At 35.2% G+C, this 26608-nt stretch overlaps 1 protein-coding gene and 1 pseudogene across 5 annotated transcripts in view; both read left to right on the forward strand.

Moving 5' to 3' along the window:
• NOL4 (nucleolar protein 4) overlaps positions 1–26608 on the forward strand; it is a 365383-nt gene that overhangs the window by 310008 nt on the left and 28767 nt on the right. For all 5 annotated transcript variants that reach the window (XM_006150552.3, XM_006150553.2, XM_006150556.3 and 2 more), the window contains one exon: positions 20898–21078. In XM_006150552.3, coding sequence (XP_006150614.1) covers positions 20898–21078 — 181 coding nt within the window. The remainder of the gene's footprint in view (positions 1–20897; positions 21079–26608) is intronic.
• Positions 21508–25138, forward strand: LOC102474666 (MOB-like protein phocein pseudogene; annotated as a pseudogene).

Here is a 26608-nt window from a genome sequence, read left to right on the forward strand (position 1 = left end):
GCTTTCTTACCCACGGTTCCTGGTCCACACAGAACTCCCACCCACCATTCCCTTTGCAGAGTACACAAAGCAAAGGAGAAAGAAAGAAAGTGGTGCTTCATTTGCATAGTTTAGGCTCCTGGAAATTAAACATGATTTAAAAATGATTTTTAATTTACTGTATGCTTAAATGAAAAAAATAAAAAATTTCTTATCAGCAAATCCAGCCTCCTGCACAGTCCCTGGGTTAAAACAAACAGAATAAATCCCATCAAAGGGAAGTTTTGAAGTAGAGATAATGCTAAACTCAGGGAGAAATATCCTGTGCATTTCCATTTCCATTCTTTTACATCTCAATTAGTTTTATTTTAAAGACTTTTTTAGAATTAAAAAAGAAAACTACATCCTCAATAATTGATTGATGTTTGTACTTGAAGCTAAAGTTTAGGGCAGTTAGTGAATTTGAAAAGATTAAAAAAACAAAAAACATGTTTGGACGTTTGCCTATGAGCAGATGAAAATAGAACTAAAAATAGATATGTTAGTACTAGGCATGCCTAAAGAATTTTAATATTTAGCATCTATTATATTAAGTTTTATTTGCTATGCAAAAAGATTAAAATGGGATATTTTTAACTTGAAAAAAATTTAATTCTATTGGCATATTGTCTCACATTTAAAAAAAATAAGCATTGGATAGTAAAACTATGAAACTAGTCATTTTTTTTTTCCATTTGACCTTTTGTTCTTAATTGACTGACAGCATTTTTAAAATGGAGTCCATTATCTTTTGGTGCGAGGAAGCATGGGGTGAGGAGAAGCAAATGGGGAACAAGGAGAGAGAGCCTGTGTATAACACACCGAATATAAGGAGTCATTCCAGAGCTTGGAATAGAGCAGGGATCCCGACTCGCTTCCCCCAGTCAGAAAAGAGAAGCATAGCATTGCAAAAGTTGGCAAGTGTTTACTCAGTCACCCTTACACTCTCCCTGAAAATATCTACACTTCCCCTTTTGCATCCTTACCCCTCAAAGTGCAGACACTTGGCACTGTAAACTGTGGTAAAGGAAAGATGATAGGTTTGGGGTCAGTTAAGACCCCTCTTCATCCCTGTGGTACTCTATCCTTAAGATAGAAGATATCTCAAAGTGTAGGCACTTGGCACTGTAACTGTGGTAAAGGAAAATGATAGGTTTGGGGTCAGTTAAGACCCCTCTTCATCCCTGTGGTACTCTATCCTTAAGATAGAAGATATCAATGTGTGACAATGTTATTCAATTCATGGGAGTTTGTCTCCCCCTCCACAACTGGAAAATAGTTTTTATCATGTCAGACTGTGAGATCATATCTACATGGCATCAAATCCAACTCAGAGTGAGCACAGCACTGTGGGCGGGAACTGGCTTTGCTCCTGAGGAGAGAGCTTATTACTTTTCCATGAGAGCCCTGCTCATTCCAAACATCCTTCATTAGAATGTCTTTATATCACAGAGCCTGACCTGTCATCTTGTCATATCCAGCCTTTTGCCATACTCTGTCCTATCTCATAGAACAAACAATTCTCTTTTCTGTTTCATAAAACAGCCTTTCACATATTTAAATACACTGATGCCATTTATCTTTCTCTGCTATCATTAAGGATGAACTCTCCACACTCCTAGAAGAGCAATCCCTTTCCCACATCCTTTCGCCTTCCCCCTTCACCCTCTCCAGTATATCTCACTGTTCTGCCTCCTCTATTATCACTTTTCTCATTTACACTGGATTCTTCCCATCAACATACATAAATTCTAGTCCTCTTCCACCTCAACCAAAGAGAACAAACAAATAAGCCAAAAGAAGAAGAAGAAAAAACAACTCTCTCCCATTTCTGTTTCCACTTTGCTCCTTCAATTTACAACAGAAGTCCTCTAAAGTGTTGTCTTAAATGGCTACCACTCAATTCTCCATCGATTCTGTCTCCAACCTAGTCAGGTTTCTGTGGTCACCCCACTTCTCTTCAAGATCACTGATGATGTCTACATGACTAAATCCAGTGGTCTATGCCTTAGTTCTCACCTCACTTGCACTGTCGGGAGCACTTGGCATGGTTGGTTATTTTGTTCCCCTTGAAGATTTCTGCTGCAGTTGCCTCCTGGGACAACACACTCACTCTCCTCCTACTTCCTGCCATCCCTTCCCAAACTCCTATGCTAGTTCCTCCTTGTCCTCTGATTTCTAAGTCAGAGTGCTGCAGTCCAGATGGCGTTTGCCATTCCACTGGTCAAAGTCATTTCAAATATCAAGAATCTGAAATAAAAAGATACACTTAATGTAGCTATCCCAATTCTAAACGTAGTATATTATAAGATTATTTTTAACTCATCTAAAAATAGATTTTATATAGGTAATCTAATACCTGTATAAAACTTTTAAAGTATGCTTGTCTTTGGGACATGATAAATGGAATTCTTGCATTTACCTGTGCTATATACTTATAAGTAAATATTTGAAGTTTAGATTTACAAGCAGTTAAAGAATGAAGAAAGTCTCAGGAAAGTATAAGAAATTCAGTTATTTTGGGGAAATAAAAATCTGACCTGACTATAGGAAATTATTAATAAGAAGCTTATTAATTCCTCTAGACTCTAGGAAGCCTGAAAACTGAAGGCACCAAGTGTGGCAGAAGGTGGAGCTGCATGAATATGGAAATAGAAGAACTGGCTCAAAGTGTGTCTAAGAAGTTGTTCGACCCAGGTCCTCTCACCAGTTCTGTATTCTCAGGAAACATTCCTTTTATTATCCAAATAGAAGAAGGGAGAATTATTCTATGGAGAAATATAGGCAAAAGAGCTCTAAACCCTGTATACCAGGTATAATAGCAAGAATGAAAATAGGTACAAAAATTAAATGTTGAAACTGAACCTTACAAATCTCTGGTGCACACCTTTTTTAAAATTTTGGCTCCTAGAACAGAGACATCCTAGTTTTGTCTTCCGTTCAAGAGACTAAAATTCTTCTTTTGAAAATTGAGAAGCCAGAGAGGAAGTAAGAATTCGAGAGATTCTGGCACTCAAATATCAGAAACAAAGGGAACAACAGAAGGAGATTTTATAGCGAAACATAGTTAATATCCTCAAACTGATAAAAATGGTATCTCATTATTGAAAAAAGAAATGAATGCATGAAAAACAACAAGAAACAAAAAATAGATCTTGGAATATAAAAAATACATCTGATAGTCAAAAAAATTATGTATGCCCAGCTACCATGGCACAGTGGTAACACAAGTGTTCTGCAAGGCTGGAAGTCATATGGCCAGTTATGGGTTTGGATGCCCATATTGGATTCAAAATATGCAGTACCTAGAAGAGGGTGCCCAGCATCCTGAGTTGCTGGAAGGCTGGGGAGGGGGATCATGGTATGATAGGGCCCTACTGAGGGTGTTTCACCCTTCTCTCTCTCTCTCATGTAGGTGTGTGCTCTCTGTTTAAAACAATGTTTTAAAGGATTGGAAGATCATTTGTTAAATAACCTAGGAATTTAAATAATTTTACAAAGAATAGAAATTGAAATGGAAAGCTTCAGTATGGCCAACATCTGGCTAACAGGAGTTAGAAAAGAGGGAGTGAAAAAATAGGAAGACATTGTCCAAAAACAGAAAGAGAGAGAGAGAGCATTTTTCAGAACTGAAGAATGTGCATCATCAGAATAAAAGAGATGAGAGTTCCCAGAAGAATCAATTCTAAAAAGGACTTCATCAATCGTATTATCCTGAAGGTTGTGGAATCCATGAAATAAAGAGAAAATCTTAATCATTCCAGATAATGAGGGAGAAAAGTCTCATATAAACAACCAGAAAACCAAAGAACATCAATCAGAAAAAAAAAAAAAACTACCCTCAACACTTAAAAATATAGAAGCAAAGCCTGCAAAATCCTGAAGAAAATTCTCTATATAGCCAAATTAGATTCAAGAAAAGAGATACAGATGGAAAGTTAAAAGGTGATCCTGTGTAACTGGCTGAGAGAACATTATTTCTAGATCAGAATTAGAAAACTCTAGAAAAAAAGGTTTCCAAGGCAAATATTAACTGATGAAACACCTAATAGATCTAACCATATAGAAAGTATTCTAAGACGTCTTATACTTGTGCTAGAAATTTTGGAAAGAATTAGTAATCATGACTGGAATGCTAGAAAAACACCCCCCACTTTTTTTTTTTTTTTTAGAAAAATGCATTTTAGTATTGAGGGAACAAACATGTGGGAAAAAGAGTAGACTCATTGGTCAATGAGTTGGCTCAATAGCAAACAGTATTGTCATTCTGAGTCCTGCTGGGAATGGGAGAACATATTCAAAATAAAACATTGAAGATTGTGTAATAAATGGGCTATTTTATGTAGGTGTGGGATAGATTGAGGAGGTCTAGAGGACATAAGTACTCCGGCTGAGCAAAAGAGAAGCCATTACCACCTGAAATCTGGAGGGGCAGTGGGAGGAAACTGAAGCCCTGTGATAGGGGCTGCTTGGAATCCAGTTTATTGGTGGAGGAACACAGTGGATACCAGACCACAGCATGGCAGAAAGGATGCTAGGGAATAAATGCTCCAGGTATGCTCATCTTCAACCTCTACATTCTTGTCATTGCTTTCCATTACTGAAACCCTCATTGCCAGAGAGTAAGTGAGCCCAGCTGAAGTTCATTAGAGGTTATATAACAGAAAGCAATATTACAACATCTGGAGGGGCAGGTTAAGAGTATTCAGTGCACCAGCAAAAAAATAAATGTCATAATTTCTTATTGTAAGGGGAAGTCCAGTCTAAGCTATGCAAGTTCATACATGACATATTAAGCCTAATCCTAATGAGCATAATCAATGATCGTTGGATATGAAGGAAGTTTTGTATCATGTGTAGAATCATTTTCTGAGTAGTGTGGACACACAAGTATGTACACACACACACATTCGTGTACCTATATGCATTTCTCCTGTACCTTCACAAGAATGCCTCTATTTTTTTGTCATTTCTTTTTGGCTTATTGGTATATGTATTTTTCTCAGAAGAGCCTTCTGTCTTTGACTGCTATCTCCCATTCACCTTTATATCTGTATATTTTATTTCACTATTAATGGCTATCACTGTCTGAAATTACTTTTTGCATCTTACGTATTTTATTTCTTCCTCTCAGCTAGACTTGCCCTCTATCCCTATGGGTCACATGAGGGCAGATGTTTGCATTATCTGCTGATATGTACTCACCCCAGTGTCTATCCTAGTAAACAGAATGCATTAATTAGGATACTATTTAAAGTTTCCATTCATAAATAAAATTAGATTGGATAAGACTTCTCCTGGGTTATAAACATGAGAAATAAAAAGGAGAACTGTTGATTTTGGTACCATCTGTACTTCAGGAGATGGATAAATGAAGGCATCATTAGTCAAGATAAAGAACTCGGAAGATTGGTACCAGCAGATGGTGTAATAGTTATGTTGCTAGACTACCACATAGCTGACCGTGGTTCGAGTCCTGGACATGATGGCTTCATACTCATGCTGGGTGCATGTGTGTGCATGGGTACCCAAGATCCCAAAAGGAGAATGGAGGAAAAGGGATTGCATCATGGCCATATCCCCCTGGGGTTGATTTCTCACTTTCTGTCTCTCTCTTCTCTTTGGCAAGTACCTGTGCTCTATAGCAAAAATTTCTCTAAAGAAAATAAATAAAAAAGAGAATTCAGAAGGTAGATCCGGTCTTTCTGGCATGGTCAGTATCCTACATAACTACAGTGCTAGAAGCCACATGGTCAACAGCAAGTTCAGATCCCTAGCCAGCCCTAAGACATACTAGGTGTACATGTTGGCCTCCAAGATCCTGATGAGCTAAAAGGTTGTGGAAAGGATATTGCAGCATGGAGAGACCCTGCTAGAATGCCTGTCTTTCTCCCTCTCTGTCTCTTTTTCTCTGTTTCATTCTTTTAAATGCATGTACTCTGTTCCATGAATAAATTTAAAAAAGAAGAATTTAGGAGGCAGAGCAAATTAAGGCTAGAGAAGAGAGAGCATGAGAAGATAGAGCATACTATTTGGGACTTACCAACTAGGAAGCCACTATGGGATATGCAGCCAGTTATGTCTAATAGTTAAAAATGTAGACCCGGAAAAAAGCCTTACATTGTGCATTTAGATTTAGGGGTGTTTATTATAGAAATGATAGATGAAGTCATAAACATAGATGAGATCTTGCAGGGAAATTATGCAGAGAAAAGAGAAGATGCATAGAAAATCCAAATGGGAGAAAAAGTTGAGTTATATAGTTTCTATCAAAATTCACCACAAAGTAGAGTAATACAATCTAATATCTTAAGGGAGAAAAACAGACAAACAAACAAAAAAACTGCTTCCCTAATTCAAGTAGTATTTAAGAACATTGCTAGGGTATAATTCTGAGAAGTTACAGTGACTAGATTTTAGAATGACTAAAGATGGGCATATTTTTATTAAGTTAGTCCTTGTAAATGGAAATAAAATTATAAACTTTATATCTGATGTATGAAAAAATATGGCAACAGTGCTATTTATCTTCTTACCATATGCCCCACATCCAGTCAATGTGGCGAATTTGAATATTTCACATGAGTAAACTATAGCAGAAAACACACAATTAAGAAGAGAGATCATTAGCAAAGAGCATAGTACCTTTGTTGTGAATATGTACAGTACGCATTCCTATTTAGACAGAAACAATTTATTTTAAATTCTTCAGATTACTTATTTTTAGATCATTTCACATTGTCTCATGCATGTCCCTTTTAAACTTTAATTTCACATTAACGAAAAAGCATTATTACCCCATGATTCAGGCATCACCACATTGATGGTTTTCTTAATTATCTTAGTTTGACTATCCCATCCATATTAATATACTTGAAATATCAAAATGAATGGGTAATCTTTACACTCAGTTTAAATTAAATTATAATAATATGTAAGCTTTTATTCCAACATGTAGGAAATAAGATCTCAGTTAGATGGCTCTTTCAAGATATACACTCCAGATGGAATTATGTTTACTATGTGATTGAACATAATGCTCCTCCAAGGTAGCTATGAAGGATTCCATTATGTGGAATGACATTACAAAGGGTGTGTTCTTCATTCTGCTCATTCAACCATGTTGACACACCTGTTTCTAATTTTGAAACCACCTATGATTTCCTCCCAACATCAGTGTTGTAACAACATCATTAATCAAGTTTCTCTACTTGCTCAAAAAGATAGGGGGGGGGGGATGTTTTCTGCCATGGCTAGGTTTTTGTTTGTTTGTTTGTTTGTTTTAGTTGTATTTTGTTCATTTCTGTTTTCCAGGTGAGATGAACTTTCTTAAACCAGTATTGAGAAGTCTCAAGACCACACGTAGAAGATTTAGTGTAACTAACTTTTATGACCAAAAAAAAAATGGTATTTGAGATGGCACTTTTAAAGTTCTTGGCCTGGGTTTTGTTGACTTGTGCTTAGCCATCTGTGACCATAAATCTAATCATAATTTTAACATGAATTGTAGCCTAATTGTGTATACTGGGAAAACTGATACACAGAAATCTGATATCCAGATATTCATCAGAAATGAAAAGAGAGTCAGTTGGTTTTCTTAACTTATCTTTTAAAATGGCAGTTGTTGTATTTATTTTATTTAAACTAAAATGTTACAGTCAAAACAGCACTGACACCTATGAATTTATTCTAGCAACATGTATGTACTATAAATATATAGACAAGATAAAATAAATACATAGCCTTAATACCAAACCAGAATCATTAACCTCAAAAAACAATTAAATCTTTTTATAAATTCCCTTTAAGTATCATGGATATGATTAATTTTCAGATAAAATAGTATCTCTTCATGCCGTCCAACATCATATTCTAGATAGCCATCATACAGATATTAACTTCGATACTCTGACACCTTCACGCTAATAGAATTCTTATGTGGTAGCTAATGGTGCAAAAGGATAGGAAGAAAGAAAAGGAAGGAAGGAAAAAATAAAAAGAAAGAGGAAAAGAAAAGAAATAAATCCAAAACTATGGACTTTCCTTATGCTTCTCAAAGTTAAATACTAAAGACTTTTTCTCAGTATTTATTACAGCTATAAGATTTTTATAGCTAGTAGACTCTAGCATGATTATCATCCTTAGATTCTGGCATTGGGAGAAATTTCTAGTTGTTAGAGCATAATAGTGTTGGCGTTCTTTTTAGCCTTTTTTTTTTTTTAATCTTCAATAGGATATTTGGTTCAAGGCCTTTTAATTTATAGCAATCTGAGAACTAAAGAATTCATATATGTTGAAGGTCTTTTTTCTCTCTTAGAATATTACTTACCCTTTATTGACTTTCTTTGCTTGTTTTTCTCATAAAAATAATTATATACAGGATAACTTCTAAAAAATTTTTATAATAAATGGGTCTTGCCTTATGTGTGAGAAAATCTGGGGAGGATAAACTAGAGATTTAGAGAGAACATTTTCTCTTAATCTGTAATTTATCTTAGGTTAGTAAATATGTGCAAAAGGAAATTGTCTTCCCCTCACTTCTGTTTTATGAAATCATATTTAAACCTAATTTATCAACAAAACAGTTCTTGATTTCACATGGAGAAACCTTGTGCACAATGTATTAACTAGAACAAGAAATGCCAGTGGTAAAATAAGTATTATTTTATATATTAATTATAAATTTCATGAAGGTTATCCAAAGGAAAGAGGAAATAAATTCAATATCAAAATGTTAAATTTGAGAATAAAAGAGTCAGGCATGAGGAGAGACTGAGACTGAAGTTAAAATTTTAGGAGCGACTATATATAAGTAATAATTGAAACCATGCCTGTCACGATATCGCTAGGTAGAGCAATGCAACTATCTTACCAAAAGACTATACTGTGTTAAAGGGGGTTTGAAGGTGCCAGGTAGTGGAGCAGTGGCAAAATTTCATGCTCTGTGAGGCTGACCTAAGAAGAAAGTTGTAGGTTCATATCTGAAGACCTCCCTGAGTATGCTGGGCATACAAATACCCGTGATCTTGGACCAACTGGAGCTGGGGGTAGATTATAGTGTCAAGACCCTGTTGAAGGAGCTGTCCCTCTTGGTGTCTCTCTGCCTGTCTCTGTCTCTCTTGCTTGTAAAATGAATAAATAAACATCTAAAATAATTTAAATGGGAGTTAAGAAAATCAAGTTAAGAAAGCATCTTTTAAAACATTTTAAAATAATTATTTTATTTAACTTCACTTATTTATTTATTTATTTATTTTTAAATTTGACCAGAGTGTGAGAGAGAGAGAGAAAGTGAAAAAGCAAGCCGTCAGGTCCAGGACTTGAATTGTGGTTGACCATGTAGGAGTCCAGTGCTCTCTTAATCACCATGCCACCTGCTGGCCCCCTTTTTAAAAATTTTGTGACTGGGACCAGCAGATGGTCTAATAAGACACTGTATTCCCACATGGCCAACTGCAGTTCAAGTCCTGGACCTGGTGGCTTCAAATTCATGCCTGGCTTATGTGCGTGCATGCTCAAAATCCCAAGAGGAGAATGGAAAAAAAGGGATTGTGACATGGTGATTTCCACTGCTGGGTAATTTCTTGATTTCTGGCTCTCTGTCCCTCTCCAGTTAGCACATGCACCCTATAACAAAAATCTCTCAAATAAAATAGAAAAAATAAAAATAAAAATTTTATGACTTATTTTCTTTATTATTTTTTACATTCAATCACTGCATATTATTATAGTACATTATGTGAAATTTCCCATCCTGAATACACTGTGCATTGCTTCAGTCAAGACTATTACCATACATAAATCATCAACAGATAATTTTCCATTTTTGTGTTCCTTACATGTTTTTGCTGTTTATTTTCATTTTATCATTGTACATCTCTACTGGACAAAATATGGGTTTTCAAGGTATTCATGCAATATGTGGCAATTTAATCAGATATGTTAACACGTACATATTTTTTTCTGTTTTTCTTTTTTCTTTTTTTTTTTTTTTTGCTTTAGGGCACGTGCACTTGCCAGAGAGAGAGAGACAGAGAGATAGAAAGCGAGAAATCACCCCTAGGGGGGATGGCCATGCCGCAATCCCTTCTCCTCCATTCTCCTCTCGGGATCTTAGGCACGCACGCACACGTGCTCGGCATGAGTTTTAAGCCACCGGGTCCGGGATGCGAACTGCGGTCGACTACGTGGGAGTCCAGTGACATAGCCATTACTCTAACTGCTGGTCCCAACATGTACATAATTTTTAACAGGTAATTTTACATTCTTTTATCTGTTAAGTGTATCCTCCATTTCTTTAAATCAGTAGAGGCCAATTGTAAATAAGAGATGGTTTCAAAGGTCTTGAATTTTTCTAAATGAAGATTATTTTAAAAAAAGAAATCAAAGAGAACAGGCAGGGGAAAAAATAGTGTGAGTATACGATTAAGAGAAATTACTTCTTACTCCTAAAATGTATTAAGACAGTGTTAAAGATACCGATTTGGCATACCTTTGATAAAATCAGAAGGTCTTTCTGAGTTTATTCTGTATTTAACACATAAAGTCAATGATTATGTAACTTGTGTCTGCAATTATATTTTTGAATCTCAAAGGAACATTTTTTTAAAATCCCATTTTGATGAGGATAACAAACTCCAAATTGAATGATAGCAAACAATAGAAAAAGACCTTTTTTTAGTAATACAAGGTTTTGGGTCAATGGTAACATGTTACACTTAAGCCTTTAATTATAAAATGCTACATCTCTAATTTTGCTTTTAATAATCTAACTTTACATCCACCAGCAAGAATTTTAGAGTAGATGCCTATGCACTGTGCATGGTTACTTCTTGCCAGCCATGTATGTATCTGCCTTGGGGTGGGAGTTTTTGCTACTACACATATTTTGTATTTTAACTTAAGCCAGTGGCCCTGAAACATCTGTATTTTTTCACTGCAATTCATTCTTTTAAATGTTTATTATTACTTTTATTGACAAATTATAATCATACACATTTATTGGCAACAATGGCAGGTTTAATATATGTACACAATATGAAATGATTGAACCAAGCTAATTAACACTCACTTACCTATCCTTTTTTATGGTGAGACACTTGAAATTTACCCTTTTAGTTATTCTGATATTCACAAAGATTATTACTGACTACAGTCACCTTACTTGCATTGGATCTCGAAATATATTCCTCTTGGCTATCTGAAACTTGGCCCTTTGGTCAATAGCCCATTGTCCTAAAATAAATAAATAAATGAACAAAAATTAAAAAATAGCTCACCATCCTTTCCCTTCCCACCCCCAGCCCTCAGCCTCTGGTCATCATCATCGTTCTACTCTCTACTTTTATCAATTCAACTTTATTAGATCCCACATACTAGTAAGATAAAACCTTTATTGTTGATAAAATTATGTGACTGAATGTTGTTACAAAGAGAATTTGTTAAAATAATAATCCGTTCTGGGAACCAGCATTGCTTTAGGGCACGTGCACTTGCCAGAGAGAGAGAGACAGAGAGACAGAAAGCGAGAAATCACCCCTAGGGGGGATGGCCATGCCGCAATCCCTTCTCCTCCATTCTCCTCTCGGGATCTTAGGCACGCACGCACACGTGCTCGGCATGAGTTTTAAGCCACCGGGTCCGGGATGCGAACTGCGGTCGACTACGTGGGAGTCCAGTGACATAGCCATTACTCTAACTGCTGGTCCCAACATGTACATAATTTTTAACAGGTAATTTTACATTCTTTTATCTGTTAAGTGTATCCTCCATTTCTTTAAATCAGTAGAGGCCAATTGTAAATAAGAGATGGTTTCAAAGGTCTTGAATTTTTCTAAATGAAGATTATTTTAAAAAAAGAAATCAAAGAGAACAGGCAGGGGAAAAAATAGTGTGAGTATACGATTAAGAGAAATTACTTCTTACTCCTAAAATGTATTAAGACAGTGTTAAAGATACCGATTTGGCATACCTTTGATAAAATCAGAAGGTCTTTCTGAGTTTATTCTGTATTTAACACATAAAGTCAATGATTATGTAACTTGTGTCTGCAATTATATTTTTGAATCTCAAAGGAACATTTTTTTAAAATCCCATTTTGATGAGGATAACAAACTCCAAATTGAATGATAGCAAACAATAGAAAAAGACCTTTTTTTAGTAATACAAGGTTTTGGGTCAATGGTAACATGTTACACTTAAGCCTTTAATTATAAAATGCTACATCTCTAATTTTGCTTTTAATAATCTAACTTTACATCCACCAGCAAGAATTTTAGAGTAGATGCCTATGCACTGTGCATGGTTACTTCTTGCCAGCCATGTATGTATCTGCCTTGGGGTGGGAGTTTTTGCTACTACACATATTTTGTATTTTAACTTAAGCCAGTGGCCCTGAAACATCTGTATTTTTTCACTGCAATTCATTCTTTTAAATGTTTATTATTACTTTTATTGACAAATTATAATCATACACATTTATTGGCAACAATGGCAGGTTTTATATATTTACACAATATGAAATGATTGAACCAAGCTAATTAACACTCACTTACCTATCCTTTTTTATGGTGAGACACTTGAAATTTACCCTTTTAGTTATTCTGATATTCACAAAGATTATTACTGACTACAGTCACCTTACTTGCATTGGATCTCGAAATATATTCCTCTTGGCTATCTGAAACTTGGCCCTTTGGTCAATAGCCCATTGTCCTAAAATAAATAAATAAATGAACAAAAATTAAAAAATAGCTCACCATCCTTTCCCTTCCCACCCCCAGCCCTCAGCCTCTGGTCATCATCATCGTTCTACTCTCTACTTTTATCAATTCAACTTTATTAGATCCCACATACTAGTAAGATAAAACCTTTATTGTTGATAAAATTATGTGACTGAATGTTGTTACAAAGAGAATTTGTTAAAATAATAATCCGTTCTGGGAACCAGCAGTTAACGTAATGGCTATGTTGCTGGCCTCCCACGTAGTCGACCATGGTTTGCGTCCTGGACCTGGTAGCTTAAAACTCTCGCCGGGCGCGTGTGCGTGCGTGCCCAAGATCCCGAGCGGAGAATGGAGGAGAAGGGCTTGCGGCGTGACCATCCCCCCTGGGGGATGATTTCTCACTTTCTGTCTCTCTGTCTCTCTCTGTCTGTCTGGGCAAGCGCATGCGCCCTAAAGCAAAAACCTCTCCAAAAAAAAAAAAAAAAAAAAAAAAAAAAAAAAAAAAAAAAAAAAAAATCCGTTCTTTAGAGATTGTAATAAAATTCTGGTAACAGCTATCCTGCTGAGATTTTTGGCTTCTCACATCAGAAATAAATTTAATCTGGCCTCTCTATTATTTCAAAGTTATCATGAGGTTACCTGACCTTAGTCAAAACATAGCTTTTCTTATTAACTCAGTGGGTTTGGGCCCATCTTTGCAAAAACTAAAGTCCTGTGTTGTCATCTTAATCGTTTTTATGGCCACAAGTAAAGGATACTAAATGGAATACTCCTAACTACATGAAAGAAATGATATTCTATGGGTGTAAGTTTGTGTGTCAAGTAAGTGCATGTTCTATTGATGTCATCAAAATCACCTCTTATCATCTCAAGTAATAAGCACATTCGCTTTAAGTGCAGGCAATTTTCTCCTAGAAGAAAAGCATTTTAATTCAGGGCACTGGCTCTCCTAGGTAGTTTATAAATTTTCCTGGAAACTTTTAGCCATGTAATTAATTCTGTAATGGCTGTTATCAAATGGAAGAAGAGAAGCTTTTAGAAGGTAGAGATGTTTTGCAGTAGTTCATACATGAAATTAATTGTATTTCCATGCCCATCTATACTAATAGAGCAAAGGAGAAATTTAGATCAGTAACTTAAATTAAAATACTCTGTCACATAAACTACAAAGTACATGTAGGGACAGAAAAATCTTGTAATAATCTTATAAAGAATTAGGGCAAGTTAAAGCCTTCATTATTCATGTGTTTACTACTTTGCAGTGATAAGATTATATGGGGGTCTATTTAGGGATCTTTACCTAAAAAAAGTAGATCACTAGTACCCTGCTCTTACCACATCATATAATATTCTAAAAATGCAACTTGATATGTTGCAAAAATGCCTTGCAAATGCCAAAGATCTATAAAATTATAAAGTAAAATGCAAATGGAACAATGCATGTGGATTACTGAATCTAGCTGTAAGTTTTATTGAATTTTTCTTATCATCTTTATAGGCAAAGAAAAGTTCATGAAAATATAAAGTTTACTTACAGTAGAGGATATACAGTCTAAAAAATGGAATTCCTCAGAGACATTATTAAAGCTAATATAGCATTTTTATGCCATTTTTATTAAGAGCTATTGTCAAAATTTGATGGGGACCAATCAGATATAATTTTTAAAAAACTCATCTATCAAAGTACTCAAGTAAAGGATTCTTTAGGTACCTATGATGAATTAGGAAATCAATTTGTGTGGCCTAGGTAACAGGTCAGGTTTGGCAAACTCAGACTCATCTCTATTCAGTTTTAAGTCTATTTTATTTATTCCATAAAGGAGAGAAAGCAAGACAGGCACCACAATAGGATCTTCATGCCATGATTCACTTCCTATCTTGGCCAGCCTGGATCATGGGCATATGCTTTTGTGCTGAGGGAGGTTCTGGGATGCAAACTCACACCTTTTCCTTGTGGTCTAGCTGCATTGACACTGTGCCACCACTTGGCCTTTCTATGCAATTTCCAAGGATAGGATACTGGGGAGCACAAACCAGTCTTCTCGTGTAGTATGTCAAAGGAAGGCAGTATCTACTCCTTGAAGCCATTCTCAAGCTTTAAATGAAGACTCATCCTCTGCAAGTCCATTTTTTGATATAGGAAATGTATATATATATATCAAGGATATAATTTTCAATTAGGTCAGAACTTAATTATAGTCATCATAAGTGTTTTTTTTAATCTTTTGTATATTTGAAATTTAAACAATCAGAATCCAAACAACCCTGTGCACGATCTTGATTATTATTGGTCCTATTTTACTTTTATAAAACTTAACTTTTTCAAATACGTCTAATGAAAGCTAGACTAGGATTTACTTTTGTTTCTTTGATGAATAAAATGTATTTCATCACCTAGATATGAAGCGTTGTAATATAGTTATATTGTACTTTCTTGAAAACAATGTTCATAGCATCCCAGGAAGTAGTGTAAGTTGTCAGTTGTTAAAATGTTAGATACTAATGATTTTTTTTTTTGAGAGGTTTTTGCTATAGGGTGCGTGCCCTTGCCAGACAGACAGAGAGAGACAGAAAGCGAGAAATCACTCCCCAGGGGGGATGGCCACGCTGTAATCCCTTCTCCTCCATTCTCCCCTCAGGATCTTGGGCACGCACACACATGCACCCGGCATGGGTTTTAAGCCACCGGGTCCGGGACGCAAACCGCAGTCGACTATGTGGGAGTCCAGCAACATAGCCATTATGGTAACTGCTGGTCCCGGAACTAATGATTATTAAAAGTTGCTTACAAAAGTAAAATATGACTCTAGAGGTATTTTTTGTATCATTAAAAAAAATCCTTCTTTGAAAACAATGGTAATAAACACTCAAGATAAAAATATGACTCAACTTTATACTAAACTTTTGCCCAAAAGACAATACAGATTAGATGTTATTGAGACTTTTATATATCATATTTCTAAACATATAGTGGACTGCCAAAAACATTAACAATGCAGATCTGCATTTGAATACAAATGAATTCCTACAAGGCCTGTTTTTATATTAATGGAATTAATTATCTGCTTGCTCAGCGCAGTCACTGTGGTTTTGAATAATATTTAATAGTGAAAGTCGGAGACAAATTTTAAAAAAAACACATTTAATGACACAAATTAATCATACCATACAGAGAATAAATGAGAAAATAATTGTGGCAATGCCTTCTCTCTTCTCCTTTCTTACTCATCAATTAGAAAGTCTTCTTTAGGTGTATGTTGTTGTCATTTTCCAAACAGAGAGAAATAAATTGTTATAATTCAGAAGAATCATTTTTCCAAAACCAAAAATGCCAGTTTTAGCATGTCGCCCAAATTATGTTCAATCAAGAAAACATTTTAATCAAGTTTGATCACATTGCCCAAATTATTTTCAACACACAACTGGGGGAACTCTTTGAAGCCAGCCCCTTGCCAACGACAATTGAAGGAAACAATATTGTGCTTTCTTTCAGAGTCTCAATAGTTGCTTGTCTATACAGAAAGAATATACAATATTACAGCCTAGTGGTGCTGATAATATCTGTAATGCAGTGTAAAGTTGAGTAAGTCAGAGTGGCTAGTTTGATAAAAGAGGAAGATCCAGCATGAAGGCAAGTCTGTATACACTGCCCATAATCTAAGACTTCCCCCAGGAGCCTTACAGTACCATGGAGTCCAGTTTGAAGCCTATGATTCTTTAGGAAAACAAAAGTTGTTTGCATAAAAAAATTAACCCATGTAAACATTACAAGTTTATGTATCAATAAATATTTTAACAAACTTCACTCAGTTAATAAATTTAAACGTAATAAACATATAATTTGTTTATGCTACCATGGAAGATATATATATGTGTGTGTATAATATATAAATACACATAAATATACAATCATGAAATGGTGTCCCAATTAGGAGTGTAAACATCCCGGCCTGGGGACAGAAATTAATGTATTTAATAAATATAATATAATATTTAATAACTATAATCCATAATAATAAATAATATATTTCTTCATTAGTAACAATATATAGTCAATATGTGATATGTAAATAATAAATACATAATATATAAATGATGAATATAATAATAAATACATATTAATATAATATATTAATCTCTGCAGGCAGGGAAGATGACATTCCTAGATGGGAGACTATTTCATTGCATGTTTATGAAAGACTAATTGATAGTGTAATGAGGTCTAGTAATATTTGATTTAACAATTTTCCAGTCATTCCTTCATCTTAACATACCGTTTAAAAAGTAGTTGGTGGGACCAGCAGATGGTGTAATGTTTATGTCACTGGACTCCTACGTAGTTGAACAGTCCAGAAACCTACATCTTAAATACACACCAGGTGCATGTGCGTGCACCTCCAAAATCTTGAGAGGAGACTGGATTGTGGTGTGGCCATCCCCCTTGGGGCATGATTTCTCATTTTTCAATCTCTCTGTCTCTCTGTTGAGTGCACACATCCTATAGGAAAAATCTCTCTGAAAAAAAAAAAAAACAGGCAATTGCTTCTAGATTCTAGTAGTTTCTGTCTCTGCACTACTACTATTAACTTGGTAATAATCTTGTTCACAGTAGCCCCATACTTCGTATGATTATTCTCCTCACACCTGCTTATCATGGCATACACTTCGAGGGGCAGCATATCTCTGGATATATCACATTCAATAGATGAGGATATTATCAGTATCTGTAATATAAAGCTCATCATAAGCACAAAATATATATTGTTTGTCTACATATCAAATTTATATATGTCTTTTTGGCAAGTCTTTATTGCTAGCAAACTTGGCGAAGTTTCAATATTCTTTTTTATAAAGAATACTGTCAAAATTCACCTCCTTCAGGTACTTTTGATCAGCAAAGAGTAATTTCCAGCACTAAGAAAAACAAAATCTAGAACTTGATGAGTTCTCAGTCTAAATAGTAGAGCCAGTAATACCAGCAACATGTTATTTTAGCTGAATTTGTTCTTTAAGGCAGTCTCTTTCCCCCAAAAAGATGTTATTTTAAAATCTTGTTTATACTACTTTAGGTCAATTCATGTTTCTATTACATACATGCATCAATTTTTTTTAAAAAAAGACAGTGCTGGGAAAATTAATTTATATTGAAGTTCAGTATTTTTAATGTACTATGTATGATTTTTAAATTTTCTTTCTTAATTTTACTTCAACTTATTTAGGAACTTCTACAATTTATTTCAATATCTTATATAGTAGAACTGAAAAGATGAAAGCTCATAGATCATGTGTCTAAAAACTGCTTAAACTTTACTGCATCAATTGGAATTGAATAGTTTGAGTTGAATGGATCAGAGTTAGATTGATCAGAGGCACAAGAGAAAATCATAACTGTGGCATGCTGATAGTCATGGCATGCTTTCACCACGAGGAAGAGTAGACTATTTCTCAGTGTAACAGTACTGTTAACAATACTACTGGAGAGTGAAGCACTGCCTACCAGCAGTTGGGAAAGGGGGAAGGTAAGGGGATAAGGAGAACTTAGTCAACAGATACAAGTCAAGTGGACAAATGGAATCAGTTCTAGGAAGATATGCCAAGGTAGAGTTTCTATAGAGGGTGACAATTCAATGTGTATTCCAAAATAGCTAGAGAGAATTCTGAATGTTCGTAGCACCAAGTAAGGATAAATGCTTGAGGTGGTGAGTATATTTAGTGCCTTGATTCTGTCATTTTACTTTATACACATGTACTGAAAAACCACATTGTACCCTATAAGTATGTACAACTATTATGTCAATTAAAATTATAATTAAAATCTACAATACCACTGGGTCTACAGAGCAAAAGTATTTCATGTTTCTGTTTTTCTGGTACTTGACACCACATATTTGAAATTACTTGTTTCACTAAATATGTATTCTAAATATAAGACCTGCAAAATACTTCTGTTTGTGACAGAAAACAGTCATAAGGATTCACTAGAAATGTGTGTATAATTCTTTCTTATTAAAGAAAGAAGTCACCAAGCCATGGTGGTATGTGCTGGTAGATGCTGCCAGGTTGAGGCCAAGTAAAAAGTCTGGGCCTGATTTCCAATCTCACCCTAAAAACTGGACCTGGTGTGCCTGGAACATGGTACCCCTCAGGCATGGTGCACCTAGGGCATGATTCATTTGAGGCATGGTGCACTTGCAGTCCCATTTACTTGAAGGCAGGAGGCTTGAGACATTCTGCCTAAAATGAAGAAGAAAAGATGAATTTAGTAGGCAAGTAAGACATGTTGTATATATTTTAGCATTTAAAAACCCACAATAGAAGGAAAATCTATTCGATTGCTTTTACTTTTTTTTTTTTTAGAGATTTTTGCTATAGTGTGCATGCTGGAAAGACAGGGAGACAGAGACAGAAAAGGAGACATCACCCCCCAGGCGGATGGCCACACTACATTCCCTTCTCCTCCATTCTCCTCTCAGGATCTTGGGCATGCACACACACACCCTGGCATAAGTTTAAGCCACTGGGTCCAGGATTCGAACTGCAGTCGACTACATGAGAGTCCAGCAGCATAGCCATTACACTAACTGCTGGTCCCATAGATTGCTTTTACTATTAAAGACAGGTACAATTTATTGCAAAATTTAACTTTTATTTCTTCACAAGTTGATATGGTTAGGTTTGAAGTAAACTTTGTAGGCACTATTGAAGTTTTAAAAACATAAACAAAGGCTGCATCCATGACCTAGTGGTTAAGGGAGCAAAATCTTACATGGCCTACTCTGCTTTTGAAGTCCCCAATTTGGTGGCAGACTAACCTGCCAGGTACATATACATGCATGCCCAAATCTCATCTGAATGGAAAAATGGAGGAGAAAGGAAGTGACTTAACCATTTCCAATGGGAGAGGCAGGGCTGCTTTCTTTCTCCTCTGTCTCTGTCTCATTTCCTCACTCTGGTAAGCATAAATACCCTCTGGCAAATTAAAACAAAGACAAAAAAAGCTGAAAGGCCTGAGTATTTATTAAGGCCCTCGTCAGTATATTGTAAAGCATGAAATTGACCTAATTTAATGTTGGCATTCAAGAAAGTTTGCTTAATTTTTTTACTACAAGACAGCAAGAAAAAGAAAAGGAAGAAAAAATGGAGAGAGGGAGGGAGGAAATGAAAGAAAAACAGCGTTTGTGTTTATTTGCCTTCCATTGTAATTTCTCTTCATGCAGATATTTAAAGCTAACTAGTCCTTTTTTTAAAAAAGGTAACATAAAGTTCACTCTTCCAATAGTTTCCATATATAAGTGCAATATTGTCAACCACGTGCCCATCATTATGTATCAGATGAGCCCTAGGACCACCCCTGATGCCTGCAACACACACATACAGTCCCACCATGACTGAAGCTCTACACCCACAGAACAGCTCCCCACCTCCCCCTGCCTTTTGGAAACCATCATGAATTTGAGTACTGTAGATACCTCCTATATGTCGAATCTTGCAGTACAATCATGTGTCACTTAATGACGGAGATTCATATTAGAAAAGGCATCCTTGGGTGATTTGGTCATTGTGCAACATTGTGGTCAGACATCATGAAGTTCACTTACAGAAACCTACAGAGTAAACCAATTGCACAGCTGGCCTATGGCATAGAGTCTATTGTTCCTCATGGGACCAGCATCGTATAGGCAGTCCATCTTTGACTGAAGCATCATTGTGTGGTGCAATGACTGTGTTTTTGGTTATTTGTGACTGGCTTATTCCATTAGCAATGTTCTTCAATTTCATCCATGTTGTAGTATATGATAAGGTTTCCTTCATTTTAAAGGCTAATATTGCATTGTTTTTGATCCATTCACCTGTCATGGGCATTTAGTTGTCTTCCATCTCTTGGGTCTTATAAATAGCTCTTCTTATGTAATATCACAATCAGTAGGAAATTGTCACTTGTCCCACCTCCAGTCTGCCCCCACATTGTTATTTTGCTTTCCCTTATTTTAGCTTTCAACAAAGTTATTGAAAATCTACATATATATTTACTTTATGTTCAATATATATATACCCTTATTTAATGGAGATATGTACATAGCAATAAGATAGTCCTGTTCAAGGTGAAATAACACAATGATGTGACAAATAATGGAGTGCTATCTGTCATTGCAGGATGAGTCTGCTCCAGCCGATAAACAGTGTAAACCAGAGGCAGCCCAGGCCACGTACTCAACATCCACTGCTCCAGGCTCACAGGAGGTCTTGTACATCAACGGAAATGGGACCTACAGTTACCATAGTTACAGAGGGCTAGGAGGGGGACTGCTAAATCTGAACGATGCTTCCAGTGGTGGTGAGTCTTTATTACAGATTTTGTTTTTTGTCTATTTGAAGATAGTACATTTTCTAAGCCTGAAAGAAAATGGATATACGGTTATATGCAATAGTGACAATGTGCTAAAAATAAGACCATTTAATATAAAATTATTGTCTCCACACATGGATAGCTCCCTATTTGGTTGCTGTTTCTGCAAGTAGCAGTGCTGTTATGCAACTGAATGCTATTTTATACTAAAATGTACACACACACACACACACCCCTAGAGAAATAGCTGATGTATTTTACAGATAATGAAACATTCTGCTCCCAAAGCTGTACTGTCTTATTAGCCAAGAATAATGAAACACTTTAATTCTCATTGTTTAAAGAGATTTGGAAAACTCGAGGCACCAGGAACTTTACTGACTTGATGGTACATACAGAGTCCTAAGAACATACAAAATGGAACAACACATGAGAATAACCCAAGGCTCTCTAGACAATAGTTTGTCCATGACAACGGCAGGCTGTTCTGGCAGCAAGTGGTGTGCTGGAGCCAGCTCCCATTGGCTCCTGCTTGGTAAATTTTTAGGAATTTCTTGAGCTGGTACAGCAGAATGAATTCTAAATAAGCTAGAGATTTAAATGTTTAATATAAAGCCATAAATATCTTAAGGAAAAAGTACATGGTTGAATTTCTTATAACTGGGTCATAAAACAAACTTTGCTAACTCTACTTAAAATTCAGGGAAAATATCTTAGATGCACAAAATCTTTACATGAGAAAAAACATTAGGCAAAGTGAAAGATAAATGAGAAACCAGAAAAATGATTAGCTACCTGTATGACAAAGGCTTAATTGACCAAGCCATGAAGGTCTTCTCAAAATAAAGAAATGTACCCATAAATTATATAAAAAGGATAAAAATGTGAACACCAATTTCAGAACAAAACCAATGTGAATGTCCTTAAATATTTGTAATTTTCTCATCCTCAATTGCTTCTAATAAGAGAAATGCAGTTTCTGTCCATTGGATTGACAAAAATCTGAATGTTTGACAGAACATTTTTTAACAATATTTTTGGTATGTAGTTTCTCTCATGCATTGCCTGTAGGAATTCAAAAAGTTGGAGTGGAATTTGACAATATCTAGCAAAATTAAATATACATTTATGACTTGATCCATCAAGCTCTCTGTTACAATCTAAGACACTCTGGCGAAGGTACAGAAAGACATATGTGCAAAGCTCTTCAATGTAGTGTTATTATAAATGCAAGTGTGAAAAATGGGCTACCAATAAAAATTTCTATCAATAGATGACTGGCTGATTAAATTATGGTGCATCTAAACAAGACAGTAATACGTAGCTGTAAAAAAGGAATGGAAAATATCTATATATATTATTATGTAGCGATTGTCACATGGTGGAAAGGACTCACAGAAAGCTAACATTCACAAAAGAAGTATTTATATAAGTAAAAGTGTAAGCGATAACTTACATAGTTTAAACAGAGGCAGGAGTCGAGAGATAACAGTGCAATGGATAAGGATAGAAGCTAAAAATCTCTTAATATATTAATGCTTTTCTACACTTTATTTTGTAAATTAAACTTTGGAACAATGTATGTAATTATATCATTGCAAAATCATGTTAATAATTCCTAAAATTAAAATTAAAATGATACATATCAACTTAAAATATTTAATGAATTGTTGGCATAGCCCCACAGAGACCAACTTCTCTGGGTTATTTTTTTAAATTGTAACATGGTGGCCAGCAGGTGGCGTGGTGGCTAAGGGCACTGGACTCCCACATGGCCAACTGCAGTTTGAGTCCTAGACTCAACAGCTTGCTTGTCTCTCTCTCTCTCTCTCTCTCTCTCTCTCTCGCTGTTCTTCTCTGGTCAAATTAAAATTAAAAAATGAAGTTAAAATAATTCTTAAAAAAATTATAGCTTGATTCCATAAGCATTCAAGTCTGTTATAAAGCATTCAACTATTTTCCATTATCATATTACTATTCCGAAAGTTCTGGCTGTGTATTATGGTTTAAAGCAAATTTGTAGTTATGTTCATGTCAGTGGAAGCCTGGATTATCAGCAGGGGCAGATAGATAGTAGATACAGATCTAAAACCAGTAAGTTTAAGCAAAAAAATGTACATTCTTGCAATTGTATTGGTAGTATCAATGGGAACTTATTAGTATTTTTGTTGTTGTTGTTTTAAAAGGCACATTTCCTGTCTCTTTCCACTAAAGATGCCTAGAAACAAAGACCATATTGAATTTAAAAATTTGAATGAGGTTTGAACTTTTATTATATTTCAGAAGAATTTACATTGCTACCATGAATAAGCATGTATTTTAGTCAGTTACCTTTACAGCACTGGAAATATGCTCTGAGTGCATTTAGAACTGATTCTTCTGGCAAGCTAGTGCTCTTTGGTCTCCTTGAAAATTAAAGGTTGTCTAAGGACAGGGTCCCTGAGCTTTAGTCTGCATCAGTTGCCTCAGCTCAAAAGAACAGTGCTTCAGATGGAAGGGGAAAAAGGAAAGAAGCTTATTTTAGGAAAAAGAAAAACTTTCAGGTGTATATTCAGCTTTCCAAATGCTAGTGAGTCTTCTCAGCTCTTTTTAAGTCTTCTTTTTCTTTGAACACCAAATGAGCAGGAAAAACCAAGTCCAAGACCAGAAAAGAAAAATGCAAACGAAACCCAAGAATTGTTTTAGCCTATAACTGAAAACTCCTAACACTTCTTTAAAAAGAAGTTTTAGATAAGAAGTAATAACCCAACTACCAACTCACAAAATTGGGGGGTAGGGTGTTCACTAAAGATAGATTTTTTAAAAATCACTTATAATTTATTTAACATCAACTAATAATAACTACCACTTACTGAATCTTAATGTGCTTAGTGTGGTCTTCTTTTAATCCTTATGTCATCCTTTGAGGTATGTTCTACACTTTGGAGGACAGTTATTAAAAAATTAAAGTTTTCCCCATGTTAAAAAATAATAATGGGGTGGCCAGCAAGTGTCTTAGTAGTTGAGACACTGAACTCTCACGTGGCTGACCACAGTTCAAGTCCTGGACCCAGCAACTTGAAATTCATGCCAGGCACAGCATATGTGCAAGCATGCCCTAAATCCTAAGAGGAGAATGGAAGAGAAGGGATTTTAGGATGACCATCCTCCATGGGAGATAATTTCATGCTTCTTATCTCTCTGGGGAGTTCAAGAGCCCTGTAGCAAGAATCTCTCAAAAATAAATAAATAAATAAAAATAACATTGGATTGGCTGCTGTCCCTCGCTGACACGAGACTGAGTGCTACCTCACTCCAGGCCCTATACAGGCAGCTGTCCTCAAAGACATCCTGGTAAGTCTCCAGCTGCCCAATCTCTGGCACTGTGGTGGTCATGGTGGAGGGGACAGCAGTGCAGAGGTGAAACCAGCTGGTCACCACATCATAGGATTTCTATAATTGGCCTTTAGTGAAATAGACAGTACACTAGCTGTTCAACAGTATATTCAACAGAACTTAAGGACAGACCATTCCAATACTGATGAAATTCTTGAACCACCTGTTCCAAGATGAAGGTGTATGGAAGTATAAACATTTAAGACAATTGTGCTTTGAGCTAAATGCACTTTCTATCAAACTGCAGAGTTTGATACTTGTACTTCTATCCAGATACTTGTACTTCAATCCAAAAGACAGCAACTGAACAATGGATTTTTATTTGTGCAGCTCATAAAACTCCAAAAAGTATCCTGCTATAGGCTATACTAGACCCACACTTGATGGTGTTTTATGTCTTCTGAATAGCAATAAATATTTTCCCAGGAGGGTTTTCATAAAAGAATCATCTGTAGCAAAACTAGGACTAGTAAGCCATAGGATTTACAAAATATTTTCACATGCTTATTTTCATTGCTGAAAGATATTTGATGAATATGAAAATGAAACATTTTCATGTCATTGGTTTACTTACTTTGAAATAAAATATAATTTGATGTCCAAAGATAACCTGATTATACCAATTTTAAAAGAGGAAGTTCAGAATTCAATTTCCAGGGAAAGTGAAATATGATGGGAATCATACCTAAAAATGTACTGATCACATAATTAACATCAGTGATGTACTGTCTGTAACTTCAGACACATCAGTCATGTATCCACTGTATAGCTTCTTTGTTTAGTATGGATTTTGTATGTTGTATGTTGCCTTTTAAAATGGGAAATACCAAAGTTATTCATAAGTTATATATTCATCAGTATGCATTTATGGTTTTTAAATAAGATTAGTATTATCTGTTTATGATGGCTGTTAATAAAGAATTTAAAGCTTGTTCAAATTGCTATGAAACAATCATTAGATCATAATCTTTATCAAATAAACCCAGATATAAAAAAATTAGTTCCTAAAATTCTGAAGAGACTGGAGGAGAAGGGATTGTGGCATGGCCATTGCCCCTGGGGGTGTGGGGGGGGGATTTCTCACTTTTTGTCTATGTCTCTCTCTGTCTGTCTGGTGAGCACATGCACCCTATAGCAAAAATCTCTCTCTAAACAAAAAAAAAAAAAAAAAAAAAAAAGTTAAAAAAAAAAAAAAAAAGAATGAGCACACAAGCCTTTACTAAAGAGATAGTGATGTTTTCCTTTGGTTTTACCCCTGAGTTAGATAGTCTAGAAAATTCTATCATGCATAATTGCATAGTTTCATCATACTGTTAACTTTTTCAAAATGATATAAAAGAGTTATCAAATTCTGCTTATATTTTTTGATATGCATATATGATTTTTATGTGTATCTAAATACCAATCAAGCATTAGTAATACTTAGAAATCTTGCCATACTAATAAAGTATATTCCAGGTCAGCATACTTGGAAAAGATTTAACTTACTCTAAGAGTAGACTGTTACACAGAAGGTGATAATGATAAGGCATGTAAGTGATGCCCCCACTTGAAATCTGCACTGTGTTCCTTATCAATTCTCTTAAACCTCTTTCCAAACTGCTTTATCTGAGAAGCTTATTTGCTAGGTTGAGTTAGTGGTGTCTTATCTCTATTTATAATTATATTAATTGCTTATATATTTTACCTCATAGCAATTACATAACACTACAGGGAAAATCTATTGGTGGTGTAAACTCTTATCTTTGTCTTGCAAAATTGTTCTAATTACTTAAAAAGCAATGCTTAAAATAGTTTACTATTTATTTCATTTTCTTGCCTAGTTCCTATGGCTATAATCTCCAGTAAATTGTGGAGTGGGAGTAATGACAGCAGTCATTCTTACCTTTGTTCCTCATTTTAAAGGAATGCAGTCTTTGGCCATTAAGTATGATGTGTGCTGTGAGGTATTATTGATGTCTTTTAATACTTTTAATAGATTGAGGAAGTTCTTTTCTATTTCAACTTTCTTGAGTATTTTTTATCATGAAGGTATGTTGGGCTTTGACAAACATGCTTTTTTTTTTTTTTTTTTTTTTTTAAAAAATTAAAAAAACGTTTTTACCGGTTTTTTTTTTTTTTTTCCTCACCTTTTTTTTTTTTT

This window comes from Tupaia chinensis, unplaced genomic scaffold (genome assembly GCF_000334495.1).
Source record: "Tupaia chinensis unplaced genomic scaffold, TupChi_1.0 Scaffold000290_1, whole genome shotgun sequence".
Taxonomy (NCBI): domain Eukaryota; kingdom Metazoa; phylum Chordata; class Mammalia; order Scandentia; family Tupaiidae; genus Tupaia; species Tupaia belangeri.